Here is a 16,592-nt window from a genome sequence, read left to right on the forward strand (position 1 = left end):
GAAATGTTTAGCCGGAGCGTTTCTCAAAATGGGGTCAGGGGGGTCGAGCCCTGCGATGACGACGCCGCACGCAAAAAAAGAAGCCCGAGGGCTTGTGTGTCCAAGGCGGGGACGGGTGGGGAAGCTGCCTTTTGGAGCCCGTCTCGGCTCCCAGCGTGTAAACGTATAGGTCTTGTAAACCACGGGAGGCGGAGTGAAGAAGCAGTAGGTGTTTATTTAATAACTCCGAAGCTTTATTAAACGTGTGGGAATTCGTCATAGCGGGACCATTTGTGGCTTCGGTTGTGGCCAACATCTGCTTCTTTCTTTTAGTAATCATCCTCAGGGGGGTTACTTTACTGCCATCTAACTAGCCAGGCTCAATTCAGACTCTTCCAATCCAGATTTTAGTGTGAGACCTTTTGATTCCTACCTCAATACAGAGATTTTCAGTGTTTTTTTTTTTAAATGTCAGCTCACCCTCTGGAACGGTCCTCTCGATGACGGTGAAGTTGGCTGAAAAGCCTTCCTTAGCGATGGCGCTGTCGGTGTTGATTGTCAGTGCCAGGATGCCGGTGTAGGAGATGATCCTGCCGGGCGTGTTCTGCCCACAGTACCTCCCAATGTACGGACCGACTGGAGGCGGAAAGGAAAGAGAAGCACAAACATCGTTACTGGGGTTAACTCAATATTTGTCTGTGTGCCACAGTCATGTCGCACATGGGTTTAACTACCGACCCCCCCCCCCCCCCACGGAGGTGTGAAAACTAGTGTGTCAGTGAGGTATGGCTTTTTTTCTTCTTCCCCCGACCCCATAAAGATGCTTGAGAAAAGACATTCCTCGTCGCCTGTTGGACACAAAAAGAGTAAAAGGGAAACCGGGACTGTGGTCTCGGCAGGTCAGGGTCTCTGTCTGTTTACTGGCAGTAAATTCCTCCTGCATTTTTGTTTTTTGGATTCGAGGCGGACACAGCCGTGGCTGTGTGAGCTTTGTGAGGGAGACTGGGGAGAGACAATGGGGAGCATTAAAAGAGACGGCAATAAAAGCACAAGAGGGACATGTTCTACTCAGCAGAGTGGAAAGGGGAAGCTGGAGAGACGGAGAAACATTAGGGGGAGACAGAGCGGCGGGGAAAGAGGGACGGGGTAATGGGGGGAGGGAGCGGGAGAGCAACAGAGCACTGTGACCTTGCCCTATGCCTCTGATGTGCGCTATGATCCATGCACATCTGTGAGTGTGCGTTACTGTTTATCTATGATTACGGTCTGATCAGCGGCGGGTGACATTGTCATCCAACACTCGCCACGTTCAGCCCGTCTCCTATGCGTGAAAGGCAAACGCAGCGGGGACTTAACGTGGCGGGGGGGGCGGGGCGGCTCCGATTAATCTTCATAACCCAGGTGTCTGGAGTACGTGTGCTTTTAAACCCGCTAGGGCCAGGGCCGAAACATAAAAATGCCATCTCCCGGATTATCTGCATGACTCCCCAGCTCTATGAAATTTTAAAGAGCCTGGCTATGAAGTGTGTATTCTGCCTGCCTCTCCATTCCTCGGGGACGAGGGACGAGGGAGTGCAGGCTGTTGTAGCACAGCACCTGTCCAGCGAGGTGTGATCACCCCGGTGCATCACGCAGGCGTGCATTCGCCCGGACATCTCCCTCTACCCCCCCACCCCCGATGGCTAGCAGGCCTCCAGCCCCTCTGTGCTAATGCACTATCGATCCAGCAGGCACCACAGGAGCCACCTGGCAAAAGCCGACACACTATTTTCCTCCTTTTTAATACAAGGCTGTCTGTCACATACAGCAACGCTTGAAGGTTGTGAGTCCGAAGTGCTAGTGTCCAGTTTCTGCCCTCACCGACAAAAGAGATTCTGGCATATCTTATTCTGCTTCCTATCAGACTTTACTCTGAAAGCACAGGAAACTTCCCCCCATGCTATGTTTTTGTGTGACAATCTTTTATTAATAAGTGATAATAATGTGACATCTCTGGTAGCCTATGCAGGTCGCCTTTAATCAACACCGATCCTTTATAATTAAATCCGTCCCACCTTTTGGAGAGAACCTACAAATGACTTTATGGAAAACGCTTTGTGGAATCAAAAGGTCAACTCCGCTCAGTTCAAATCAGCAGCGACAGGAGCTCGGAGAATATTGAACCTCAAACAAACTCACTTGGAACACTTCAACCTTATCACTCGCGACGCCACGGCAGAGAATACTGATGTTCTTTCCATTTTCAGCCGCTGATGGGTGAGAAAAGCTTTCATCTCGGCTGGAATAGCCAGGAGAAGAACTGTAAACTTCAAGGGACGACTTCGCTGGCTGAGTTCAAAGCCTCATCTCTGGGGGGCGCGGAGGCATCGCTTTGAACGCCTTTCTCACCTGCAGATTTTTTTTTTTTTTTTTCGATGGATTTGAGAAAGCTACTTTGTGGCAATATTTTATTGTGTGTCCGATTCTACCCTGCTCAACCCTGCGACCGGGAGATGACAGCTCATAACACGATAAAGCTGGTTAAGTTCAAAGAAATATCCAAGGGAAATTCCTTTCACTGTGATTTATACGGAGAAGCGACAACTTAAATTCCCAAATGTACAGGCACTTACAAATCAATGTGATGGAAAAAGAAAGAAGCTCCCGTAATCAGGAAGTGTTTAGCATGACAACGATCATGCCAACAGACTCCTGGACCCCTAAGGAGTCTGGTTAAGGCAGTTGGCCGGCATAACGACGCCATCTTGTTTAAAGCATTTAATTTCCTCTGATAGCAGATTAATAGCAGTGATGTTTTCTGGTAGTTTAAGAAATGACAAAACACACGACGGTACAACATTCTTCTGCTCGCTCACCTCCAGGGAAGCCGTCCCAGATCTCCAGTCTGTCGTAGCGGCAGAAGACTCCAGTAGGGGGCGTCGGGTCGGGCTCCAGCTCAAAGCTCTCGAACTCCAAGATGATCTCGGACATCTTGGGGGCGAAGATCATGAAGGTGCAGTCCAGGTTGTTGGGGTATTTCTCCGGGAAGCCGGGGGACTTTATGACACCGCTGTTGGTGGTGAAGTTCCTGGAGCATTCGGGACCTGCAGGGAGGAAACCAGATGGGAGGTGAGAAGATGAGACGAGCCAGGGACAAAGGAAGGGGCGGGGTGGGGGGGATGATTCCTTTGAATGACTGTTGGTGAGGTGATCTGTTTCGTTTCAGCTTTGTGTGGCTGGTATGGAGAACCTTCACCTCCCAGCTGGTCTATTGAGTGGAGGACAGTTTATGGCCCAGAGAGAGACCACCTAGATGCATGCGGGTCCCTCGACTCCCGTCTACGTGCCTTTTTTTAAATTTCATTCCCTCACAAACATCACACTCCATCAACATATCCGACTCCTGGAACATCTGGACTGTGAGCGTAAACATTAGCGAAAGGCCTCGATCAGGAGAGCGATGAACAAACAGCTTGATTCACACGTCGGTGAAACGTATGAGAGGTGCTCAGACAGGATTGCAGCACCAGTGATGGAAGGGCGAGCGTAATGACTGCGCATACATCAACACACACACACACACGCAGGCTTAAACACACAATTTCACACAAGGGGAAAGTCAAAATATTTATTCACAGCTCCCCGGAGAGCTGCCTTTCAGCTGATGAGGAGCATTAACACATTTCCCATGGTAGCCACTTCTCTGAGCATCATGAGCAAAAGATTATGATTTAAGAATGAGTGACGTGATAAAAAAAAAAAACAGAACAGCTGCAGGACATTTTTTCAGAGAGTGATAGAAAGAGACATTACAGAGGTGTTGGGTGTGCATGTTCAAGCGCTCGGGCCAAAATGTTGCCAAGCCAGGCTTGACACAAATACACAGGCATACAACTCAGGAAAAAGTATGAGGACTACTGTCATCCGGGGCAATTATTTGGAGCCATTAGTGGCAGCAATGTGCACAGGATAATGTCATTTTCATGCTAGTCTGACAGCCGGCGTGATGGGCGCAGATGGGGCCGAAAAACCCAAAATTGCAGGGAGTTATCTCTAGATGGAGCCTCTGTGCTACACTCATTGTAGCTTAAGTAAATGTGGCAAACTGCTTTTTCCACTGTCACTCAAGTTTTCTTGCCGGGCCCTTAATTCAGACCCACTTCAGCCCGTCCACCAGCGGAGTGAGTGAAGGCAGCGAGAGCCCCCCCCCCCCTCCACCATGACATTTAGTGCTGCCGCTAAAGTGCGGCTTTTTCGAGAACAGCGGGCGCCATTAATTTCACAGCTTCCCCTCGTATTTACTCTGGGAAAGTGGAGGCTTTTTTGTAGAGAGAGGGAGAGTTTGCTGAGATGAGAGGGTTGCCGGATGCTGCAGTTCTGCACTTAACCTCACCGTTTTTGTGGAGAAATGACAGAAATGATTTGTTTGGGGGGAAAAAACTATAGTTGTGAGCCACTTCTTTGAAAAAGGCGCCCACGAGTGCTCCAGACAGCTGCAGTCTGGACTTTGGGAATGGTCCAGGCAATAGAAGAATATAATACCTGGCCATAGTGGCACACTTTTAATAACATTTTGCCAGTATTAAGTTCAGTCTCAAAGTTTAAAGGGCATTTTATATAATGAATGCATTTTCATTAACTTTACATATCTCACCATCACTTTTCCGTCTTCCCGTGCCCTTTCTGAATAATCACCACTCAGGCCGAGCCAAGGACAAAATCCTCTACTGGCTGCTTTTTTTTTATGTGCCTGACGGCGTTCGTACCCCCTCAAGAAAAGGACATCACAAACCAAATGGAGTGGCGAGAGAAGGCAGAGCGCTCCGGTCCGTCCCACCGGCGAGATAATCATCCGACAGATCTCTTTTATCTCGTGCCTCCACATGGGAGGGCCTCCGTCACTCAACTCCCCCTCGCTACGCCCAGGATGCTTTGTGCCGATGTCGGCGTGCGAGGCATTCATTGAGCAGCGGTCACACTTTTTCCGTGCCGGCGTCCGCACGAACGTGTTGACAAGGAGACAAATATATCCCGTTGTCAGCCGCATGCCGCTCTCCTGTTCCAACGCTGCAGTGGTTGGTGTCTTTGCTGTCGGGTTTATCTCCCCAATGGGAAACAGAGGGGGTTGTGTGTGGTGAAATGTTTGACTCAGGTGAGGCTGAGTGGGCACACACGTCCCATTTCATCTGAGATAAGAGTTTGGCCCCGATGCAGCCGGTCGTCTAACCGCCGCTTTTAAAAACACACAAGCTGAGTTTACGACAGGAAGCTCGGGAGAGTAAAACAAACAGCCTCGAACGCTTGCAACATTTACCGGCAACCTTCGACATCCACCGCCAGCAGTAATGGATTCCTTTGACTCTCGTCTCCATCCAGCCCTTCTCTACTGGACCGGGGGGAGCAAACAAACGTCGCTCACTGAGTGATCCGTTTAACAGGGCCAGTCGTAGCCGACAAAATGATATTTAATGGGGATCTGATTCCGGCCTTTGCGGGTGTTAGAGATCGATATAAATCTTAGATAAATATGGTTTCAACATTAAGGGAGCGGGACGCCTTTCCACTGTTAAACTCCCCGATGACTTGTCCTCTGTGTCTCTATTAAACTGTTGCTTTAAGTGCTGAAAGCAGACCGGAGACCGGGCATTAATCACAAGAACAACACCGCGCCAAAAAGAACTGGTGTTAAATGTGACAGCCTCTTGCTATTTTCATTTTTAAATCTGTCTCTCTGTTTCGCTTTCTCCCCGCTTGTTTTCCCTCTCTCTTTATTTCCCCCTCCGTCTTTACATCTCTCCGGGTTGTTAGAGGCCGGAGCCATACGGGCTGGAGGTGTTGTTCTTGGACTGCTAAGTAAATCACCACTGTTTATGTTCCATGGTGCTCTCTGGCCGATCATTAGCCCAGTTCACCACCCTTCAACCCCCCAACCCCCCCCCCCCCCACACACACACACACACACGGACTGAGGGGTTAATCGCCGGTGGAGAATTAACTCTTTCAACACTAAATCAAACATTAACCTGAAGCCTGCGGAGTGTCCGTCATCGTAACAGATGGAGAGGTGGGTTTACATTAACTCACACACACACACACGCACACACACACACACACACACTAATGGTATGCTATTTAACACACTGCTTGAGGGATGACACAGTGCTGATGGGAGGGGAAGGGGGGGAGAAAGGGGGTCACAGTCTCCCTCTGTCTCCCCTTCAAGAGACTTGTTGTCTTGGGTTTCCATGAGGGCCGCGTGTGTGTGATGACAGTCTCCCGTGCCAGATGTGACCTCGGCCACCAGGGCGTGCCGTCCTTGAAAGCAGAGCGTGCACCCTAACAGGCCCCACCCAACACACACACACACACACACACACACACACACCTTGGGAGTGTTTTCCCAGGTGTGGGCTCATATTTACAGCGGCCCCATCACCGTGACATGATAAACGGAGGGCGGTGCGTGAAAAGGATGGTGTATTTAAAGGCGAGTATCTGGGTGGAGGCAGGTGGGATATAACCTTCTCTAAGTCTGTGCAGAGTCGTAGTTTCATCATATTATCGGTTGAAATGAGCTGGTACTGATTTATGCGTCATATTTTGTTTTCCAGCAAGAAACAAATATTGGATTTTGATGTAAAATACATTTGGCATTATGTTGTTAAATAGCTGAATAAGACGACCGGAGATGTGATCTAAAAGGGTTTTTCATTTCAGCTCGAGTTTAAGTGTAAATACAAAGATTATATAGGCGTCCATCCGGTAACCACAGACTTTCTGCTGAGTAATCGCGAGCAGACGAGGATGAGCTTGTGTGTTAGTGCGAGTGGAAGGGAGGGAGGGAGGGTCTATCAGTGGCACTATCGCTGCCTCCTCGCCCACTTCAATGGGCCTTCGGCCAGCCTTGATGTGGCTCTAAGCTAACTGAGAGCTGTTAAGAGAAAACATATGTTGTGCATGTGTACTTAAGAGGACGGATCTTTCCAGAAACACTTGAGGGTCTTAAGTGAAAGACTGTCAGATGACAGGATAAACACAGCTTTTAGTCTTCTCCAAAAGCACCAGGATTTCGGCGGAGTGGTCACCCCCACCTCGTCTCAATTTTCTCCGACGATTTTTCATCAGACTGGTGGTGATTTATCAAGTCAAGGCCAAGGCTCGGCCAGCTGCTTTTTCTTTAATGCACCATTTTTATGAAGTCAAAGGCATCCGCAGAGAGGCCCACAAACACAAACCGGCTTGTTAATCTCGGAGCTCTCTCCGACTCAAATATTCCTCATTTGTCCCTCTCCTCCATCTCGCTCTTCCTGTCTCTCGCCAGACTTCAGCCAGTGGAGCGCGGCTGCCAATTTGCAGGCTATAAAATAAATTGCCCATGCTAATTAAGACGGTTGGATGGGATTGAGGAGCGGAGAAGGGTAGAGTCTGATGTGGAAGCGGCCATAGAGAGCCGCAAAACAACCTGTTTTCTTCCAATTAGACACTTCTGCAGATGAAAGCCGGGGCTGCGGACGCCAGCACACTGGAGTGTGTGTGAGAGTGTATTTACATAGTTGTATAGCTTAAGTGGAGAAACCTGCACGTGTAAACACACTTGGAAGAAGTTGGTGCATGATCCCAGAGGGGAGTGCGTGTTTACTTTTGGGTATACTTATCTTCCTGGTGACCTTCGCTTGTACGTAACCCCCGGATGAAAGGCAGAGTCGTCCCCGAGCCGCCTATAACGGCCTGCATTCTTTGCATTTCCCTTCATTGGGATGCACACGTGCAAGCTTCCCCCGCTCCGTTATCAAGGCATCTGTGTATCATCATTAATGTTACATGTGTTAGCCAACACAATGTTTTCCCAGCTAATACCCCTGCTTGTTGATAAGCTGCGCTAATCAGCTCGCTTTGAATCTCTCTTTCTGCTTGGTTTCTCCCTCACAAACGGGGCCGTTAATTGATCTCAGAGCCCTGTTCTCGGGCGGCAGCAGCCGCCGCCGCAGTAGTCATAACACGGCGGAGATTCAAAGCATAACGAGCAGTCTGGATCCACTAAGGAGCGGCGGCACACCCACGGTGCTCTTCTCCGCGGGGGGATGGCCGAAGGTGCAAAACAACCAGATGAAAAAAGAAACTTCTGCCCTGATCCCCTTTTGGATTCCATCAGCAAAGATTTTCATGGAGCTCCGACTCTCTAGTACTTCTAACTAAGCTAACATCCGTGTTTCTTGCTAGATATGTATTCCCTTGTGTGCTCAGCAGTCCCCCTATCGCCACCGGGCCCCTCACACGCCTCATTTAGAATCTGTCCTTGCTAATAGATGAGACTGGGAAATACCAAGCTAATCATGGGAAGAATGTAGTAGATTTAACCGGCCTATCGAGGGGGGGGGGGGAGCAGATGAGTTGTCGGGGTGGAGCGGTGCTTTGATCTGGTAAGCGGAGCCACACTCCACCAGCTGCCCTGCCGTGATGGAGACGCAGACAAACGCAAGCACCAACAACACACCGGCCCACGTTTAAAAGGGGAGGAGGGACCTCGCGGCGACATTCATCATGTCTCCGAGGTCACGGGAGTGGGCCGCTGGTGAAGGTTAATTAATGAAAGTGGAGTCTGTAGCACCTGTCTGCCTACATGTCCCTCTCCAGATATGTTCAGTCCTCCTCCTCCTTCCAGTCCAGACAAAAGGACGGCAGCCACCCAACAGGAAATCCTCCCTCCTGGGTTTCTCTGTGCTGATAAGACAGACATCCCCTGAGGATATCTCTAGTTTATCATACATACGAGTCCTGACTAATTTACGCAGAGGACTTATTTTTAGGGTCAACATAAAAAGGAAGGAACTCAAACTGATTGCATATCACCACAGTGAAAGGACTTCATTAACCCGGTCCAGTGGCTTTATGTCACTTTCTCCCACGACCAGCTGGCCAGCGGTTGTAACGGCACGTTCATATCCTTCCCGCGGATTGCCATCTGACGATAAACCAACAATATTTGTCGACTCACTGCTCAGCAAATTACGCCCTTGCTTATTGTACAATCATTCATACCAGATAAAAACTGCTACAATTATGGAACATATGGGACTCTGATTCATTGGTTTTTGAAATGGAGCATATTGCTTGCCATATTGTGATTGCATAATTTGATGCTCTGCTGCCTTGACTAAATCACAAACACACTATGAAACTAGACTGAGAGGCCCATTATGAGAATTATTTCTAGACGATGTATCACATGGTGTATATGTGACAGGGCAGCTGAGACAAATCAGACTGAATTGACATGTGATGTGGAGCTTACGACGGTGTTATCCCGACCTTAAACCAAGAACGTAAGGGCTATTTTAAGAGGTCAATGGCATGTTTAATTTAAAGTTACTCTTGCCACTATATGACCTACATAAGTAACAAGAGTTCCAAGCCGAATTACTGTACCCGCTGGACGGAGAGGAGGCACGGGAGACCCAGAACCAGGACTAAGTAAGGCAGAGAATCAGGTGCTCGGAAACACTACCACTCTTGTCCATCAGGACTGCCAAAATCAACAAGAATTTAAAGTTTCTTGTAGTAGTGTTAATAAAAAAACATTAATAATGAAGATTCTATACCATGTAATATGGCTGTGGTTTGTATATTTGATAGTGAGTTTATATTTCAAATCCCTGGGACAAAGTGAAGCTGCAGCCGTGTCGAGACACCCACCTGTCTTGAAGATCTCATATCGGATGGAGAAACCGGCACCGTGCGTCTCGTAGTCGGACACGAACTTGATGAAAAGCTGGTTTCCGGAGGAGACGACCGGAGAGGGGGCGATCTTCCCGCAGTACTTCCCCACTAGCTGCCCGCTCTCGTCCACGCCGTCCCGCACCTCCACGTAGTCATACCTGCAACCAGACAAGAGAAAGGGAGGCGGCGCGCTTGAGAAAACAGGTTGTGTTTCCATTGAGTACTGGATGTGGATTCTATTTAACACTGTTGTTACATGTACGAGGACACACACACACACACACACACACACACACAGAGGACCACATCAACACAGAGCAACACAGCATATTGTGCAGGTAATGTAGTGGAAATAAAACACTGTGTACTAATGAGCTCTCAGGTTAAAACCCAGGGAACAGGTGGGCAGGTTATGTTTTCATTACATCAACCTGACACAAACACACACACACACACACACACACACACACACACACACACACACACACACACACACGCTGTAGAGGTTGTGTGCTCCCAGCAGCACCGAGGTCAGGTTTACGTAACTGCTTCAGCTACTGAACTTCAGCAGAACAGTTGTCCATCTCCTGTTTAACCACTCGATAACACTGACCGTGTGTGTGTGTGTGTGTGTGTGTGTGTGTGTGCGTGTGTTGTAGGAAAGAAAACAGGAGTGATTCTATCTTGGCCTTTGGCTTAGGCTGGTGTAGAGAACGAGCAGGTGTTATAGCTGTTAAGAACACGCACACAATCATCACATTCAAATGGAATTTCAGACCCACGGCTATTGAAAGGGAGCGGCAACCTAATTGAGTCGCCGCAGAGTTTAGGAGCCGAGGAGGAAAACAGCTTTGAAATAGGACTGGGCAACAGGAGTCACACACACACACACACACACCAAATCTGGCATGCGAAACTAAAGCTGGTAGTTGAAGTGACTCACCAACGAGGGTGGTCTAAACAGCCTCTGGTTATCGGTGTGTGTGTGTGTGCTTTCAGTGGTGTTTTTTACTGCATATATGTGTGTGTGTGTGTGTGTGTGTGGAAGTTTGCACGGCGGTTCAGATGACTTTTCCGTGCTGTGTTTTGACTGTGAGTGACAGGGCGAGTGCCGCTCCAAAAGCAGACTAGGGTTCAGGTTTCCACAGTTCCTAATTGGCCATAACGCACGTTTCCCGCCAAGTTTTCAGCTCCGCGGTTTCCTTATCGAACATATTCCTGCCCACACACACACAAGCTGCTGGGACGGTCTTCTGTCTTCATTAAAGATGGGTAAAATCCACACAGAGTTAATAAAAGAATGAATCCTGATGCACGTATAATGTGCAGCGGGTGTACGGGCACATTTGGTGAACACACTTGCTATTTCTGGCTCCTCCTGCTTTACTCAGAAAATATGTGCCTTCTGGCAAAAAGGGGCCTATTTTCATAGTTTTGCTCGATTCCCAAATTACTGTCAAAACATCAGGTCTCCTTAGCGATCCTGAATTTGCTTAATGCACAGGATTTCGCACAAAAAGGCGATTTACACTTTGAATGATGGCTCGGGGGGGCTGACTAAACCCCTCAGGTGGAGCCTGACTTGTATCCACATGCACTCTTTGCCACCTTTTTTTCTGCAGAAATTGTTTCCTTCAGCAAAAAAAAAAAAATCAAGTTACCAGAGGTGATTTGGGGTACTGGATACTGGAGGCTTTTTTTATATATATGGGAAACAAGTAGTAGGACTTGAGAAAACAGTGTGCATCAAATGGAGAGCTGGACAGAAGTGGCACTCCTTGAAATGGGGTCTCCTGAGGAGGGGCGGTGGATGGATGACTTCATCCGTCTTTCTGCTCGGATGGAGTGATCTGAGGTGATATGGAGCTGTCAACATGCATCAAGTGCCTCTTCTTCTTCTTTAAAATTTCAGTATCATGAGTTGAAGGTCTGGTACCTGCTGGAAAGCTGCTGTCGGTCTATAAAACCAATGACTGCCGATAGGATCCACCCGATACATTTAAAATCTAATCGAAAACTCTCTGGTTTCCTCCGCTTGGGTTCATCATATATTTTGAATCCATCAGGAGCTGAGCCCTCTCTTGTCTGTGTTAAACCCTCTGCTAGAGCTGTTTGGCCTCTCTTATGTGGTGATTTGAAGACCAGGTCTTCTTCCTCTCTCCTCGCCGGCCCACCAGCTGTGGCAACAGCCCGACTCGGCTTACACAAGAACCACTTTGTTTCAGCTACTTTATCAGCTGCAGCACAGTAAAAAAGTACCAGTTTCACACAGTGTTTACAATGTTACTCCCACCCCACGCTTTGCGGCTAAATGTCCGGGAGTTACTCATTATTTGGTTTAAAGGGCTCCCATGGAGCAGGGATCGGGTTCCTTTCTGCTGTAACAATGTCATTATCTACTTTAGTCGCAATTACACAATTAAAAGTAACAAAACCGATTTTTTTGTAGTAAAAAAACTATTATCTTCTCATTTTAATGTCTCCTCTCCTGATTCCTCTCCTCTCCATCTTTTGGTTCCCAGCTCACAACAGAGAACATCAATCTTTCTTTGGCCCTGCTCTGTTCTATCAGCAGACTTATAATTCACCTCAGAGCCTCTGCTTCTGCCCCCCCCCCCCCCCTCTTAACTCCACCCAGCAACTGCCAAAAGCTGAGCATTGCCAGACGCCTAAAAAATTGATGCCGAGATGCATCATTGAGATGAAGAAGGAGAGAAGAGCAAGCTGCAGTACAGCTGAAGGAGCTGAGCAAGTGTTTGTGCGCTTTCTTGGCTTGTGTGTAAATACGCACGATGCATGTGCAAACACGTGTGTGTGTGTGTGTACACAGAGATGTGCATGTTGTGTGTAGTGTGCAGATGGACAGATGCCAGTCAAGCAGCATTTTCATCGCGCCTGTCCTCAAACTCCGTATTCGCCATCCAAACAAACTGGAATCGTCTAATTTCACACCTTCAGAAAAGCTGTTTATTGTATTTTTTTCCCTGGCGCATCATCATCAGCTCTCGTAAAGGCGGCACAGCGGGGGGACAGGATGCAGATGGAAGCGAGAACACGCCCTGGGGGGTCCGCGCTGTGTTCTTCTGTGTGTCGAGGAAAGAAAGAAAAAGAGACCCCCTCCTCCAAAACGTCTCTATTTGTGCTTAAATGACTGGTGTGTCAGCCAGAACTCCAGCGGTTCTGCGCCAGTGGGCCCACACGCTCACGCAGATCCATCCAGGCCCTTATCATCTGGAACACATTATGGCAAACGCTTGGCGGGGCAATTTGACGGCTCCGGAAAAAAAAGTCTCTCCTGTTGCCAGCTGTGTTAAATGTAGCTCTAATCCATTGCTCTAAACACCTGTGGGGACCCGCTTCTGGGGTTGAGCCCCCTTAGGGAGGACCGTCCCGGTGAACAACCTCTATTTAGGATCATAAAAGAGGAACATGGCCCACTTTTTTTTTCTTCCCGACCTTCCAATTTAAACTTCCTCTTCCCAGGGGGAGATTGTTTTTAATGTTGCATCACTCCTCGTCGTTGTTGCTCTTATTTGTCATGACAGCACCATCCAGTTGCGACACGCCACCGATTTGTCTGTCTAGTCTGCTTTCGGGTCTGGGTGGGCCTGCCGGCGCGCCACAACACACATATACACAGACGATTACACACACACACACACACAGAGCTGCCTACCACAGTGCTAATAGTGAGAGCTGTTTGCCAATCCAGTGGGGAAATTAAAGGGAAAAAAGAGAGGGGTAGGCGGGGGAGAGGAGGGGGGTGAGGTGGGGGGGGGGGGGGGGGATGATGTGAATGTAATTCTCAACGACCTTCGCTTCACCGACTCAAATGTATTAGCCTGCCTTCTTTCTTCAGGCACAGAGAGAAAGCAATCCGCTAGTGTCAAACGAGAACATTAGCCCTCCTTGCAAAGCCAAAGAGAAGGCGACAAACCAACGGCCTAACAATATAACAGTTATATTGCCTGAAGCTTTCCCATGGAAACAATCTGTCCTCCCTCTATAAATGTCCGCTTGATACGGTTCTATAAAAGCAATACAATCTGAGGCAATGGAACAACACTATGACAGACTGTATAAGCCTCACACAATTGGTTAGATTTCTTAATCAGACTATTTATAAGCTCAGGCATGCTGCGGAAACTCCCAGAACAAGAGCTCTTTCTTTGCTATTACTCCCTCCTGGTTTAGCCGGTGTACAGAACAAATGCACTTTTCTCTGTTGTTTCTCTTTCTGCGGCCGCCACGGTGTAACTTGCTGTCACACGACAACGTGTCACCCGCTACATGTCAAAACATCTCTGGGAAACACCAAGTGGAGAGGCCCTCAACAAGGGACTTGGGACAGCTCTGTGAGGCCCAGGGGACTCGGCAGGAAAAAGGACTTTGTCGGCAGCTGTCAGAAAAGCCTTCGCGTGTTAACGAGTCTCGGTTAACAAACTGACGTTTGGGGCTCTGAGAAAACATCATTAACGTTTGTACGAGGGGGCACGAGACGAGCTGATCCCAGACTTACTTTTTCCGAGCCTGGAGGGGACATACCTTCGCTAAAGTGAAACGGTTCTTTCTTTCTTTACTTTCCCTCCCATACCGCCTCCCTCGTGCATGTGACATTCATTAACCCGCACTAGAATAACAAGTCCCCTCACTCTGTAATGACCCCCGCAGCAGCAGCTCGCAGACGGGCAAGGAAGTACTGAAAAAGTGGGGCAGTAAACCAGGTCTACATGTTAATGCTCTCAGCTGAAAACATTAATTGACTCGCTAACGGTACGTTTTTATTGATGGTCGCGACCTCGTCGTTAAAGCAGAACCTTGACCATGAAGACGGAGGGGGGGGGGGGGAAAGCACAGGTTTGATGTGATGTGTCTCTTTTGCAGAGAATTATTGCAGGAGTTGAAGGCCTCCGAATGTGGCAAGCCACCCAGCGGGGCAAACCACCAACCAATCAGAGCTGATGGGTTAAGAAGTGGTTCCTGGGCGGCGAGGGGAGAAGGGCATGATTGCTTCGCTCACCACCACGGCACCACATGGATGGAAGATAAAAAAGACGGATGAAAAGACGGATGAAAAGACGGATGAAAAGACGGATGAAAAGACGGATATCCCCCGCCCAGGCGGCCCAGCTGCGCCCCTCCGACTGGCCTCTTCGGGTGTCGCCGCAACACGGTCGCACTCCTCGCCCGCTCCGTATTTATAGACGCCGCGGCGTCGGCTGTTTCTGATTTTGCGGCGGCCTCGGCCACACGTTTGTAAAGCATATTCGCTTTCCTGAACAGCAATTATCATTAGCATTGATGGATTTAGCGTGCCTCCATCCATTAGCTTTCCTAATTACACTGTCGAGAGATCTGCTGTCGCCATAATCAAATTAATGAATTTGGCTATTTAGACTCAATTATTGCATCTCTTCCCCCCCACCCGTTTGCAACATGCACAATAGTCCTTTACTTGGAGATATGAACCCAGACTGACAGAGGGAGAATTCTGCCCGAGGAGGGGGGGGTCCTTTGTGCCGAGCACAGAGCAGGCTCACACTGCCTTGAGCTGAACGGAGAGGGGGGAAGCAGGGGAAATCAAACTGACCACAAAAGCTCCCACTGTTAGCAGGCCGTCTGAATCCCCCGTACGCACCTCACATGTAGGGCCGACTGCACTTTGAACCCTGGCGACGCTGAAGCATGCTCAGCTGACTTGCCACAGGCGACTGGGACATGCCTGCGGGGCCCGAGCAGAGCTGTGCATATTTTTGGTCATCCTGTTTTGCACACTTTGACCCTCTTTCCTCATTAAAATGGCGAAGCATGACAAATAGGTCACAATAACGTGATTATAGAAATGCCAAGCAGTTCAAACGAAGGAATCAATTTGCTCGCTGTGACGCTGTGACTTCTGTCACGTCGTGACTTATATAGAAAACAGTCAATCAAAGGCTAACAATCAAAGTAATTATCAATCAAAACAAAAAAATCTATTAATTCAAACTGAAGTGATTTTCTGCTCCAAAAAATAATGCTCAGCACATTTTATGGTAAAGATTAAGAAACACAATGAGCGGCTAAAATTAAATTATAAAACAATAAATGGTTATTTCGATCTTTCAAAAGGCTAATTTCCATCTAGATGTTTGCATTTGTTCCATTAAATTCCAACTGTATTTTTTTTTAAATATTTCAAATACCAAGTGATAATTTAAATATTAAAACGAGTGATAAATATTCATGTTTAATAATAATAATAGTATTGCTGACGTGTAGCGTTCAGCTTCTGAAAGCTGTATAAAATAGCTGCAGTTCTTCTTCCCCATCACACATCACCATGAATACAGCGACAGTGAGTAAGTACAATTAATTAGAAAAACTGCCCGCGGCGAAATGGAAATACACATTTAGCACTTCTTTTTACCCGACTAAGTGATCTTCGGAAATGAAAGTGCTTAGCATACAGCGGCTCTCTGTGTGCATCTCAGTGTGCAGATATGAATATTCACGCCTGAATGTATGCTTTCGCTAGAGAATCCCTTTGGGTACATTTCTAAGAAACACTTCATAGAAATAAAGTGTCGGGGAAATGGTATTATTATAGAGTCGTTTTGACTGAGAGCTGTTATGCAATATGTCAGTTATACAGCCTATCTTGAAGAAGGTTTAATGAGTTGACGCAACAAAGCCAGAGAGTCTGTGATATGATTTACAAAAGGGGCCAAAAGAGAAATGCAGGAAATTGCTATAGAAGTCTGAAAAACCGAAGCAGAGAAAGGGAAGCTAATAAGATGGAAAGGATGAAAAGTCCCGCGTGTTTCTTCAAAAGAGGGAAGAGGGAATGAGAAGCACTGCGGTCCATTTCTGGGGCCATTACAGGAGGGAATGACTCCCATTTGTCCCACCTTGACATTTGAGAGGATCTCTGATTA

At 48.0% G+C, this 16,592-nt stretch overlaps 1 protein-coding gene across 2 annotated transcripts in view; it reads right to left on the minus strand.

Annotated features, from left to right (window-relative positions):
* The window catches only part of nrp1a (neuropilin 1a), a 55,872-nt gene that overhangs the window by 27,214 nt on the left and 12,066 nt on the right, over positions 1-16,592 (minus strand). For both annotated transcript variants that reach the window (XM_084034005.1, XM_084034004.1), the window contains exons 4-6: positions 9,652-9,833; positions 2,835-3,062; positions 460-615 (exon numbers count right to left, since the gene is read on the minus strand). In XM_084034005.1, the coding sequence (XP_083890131.1) occupies positions 460-615; positions 2,835-3,062; positions 9,652-9,833 (566 nt within the window). The remainder of the gene's footprint in view (positions 1-459; positions 616-2,834; positions 3,063-9,651; positions 9,834-16,592) is intronic.

This window comes from Eutrigla gurnardus (assembly GCF_963514095.1).
Source record: "Eutrigla gurnardus genome assembly, chromosome: 18".
NCBI lineage: Eukaryota > Metazoa > Chordata > Actinopteri > Perciformes > Triglidae > Eutrigla > Eutrigla gurnardus.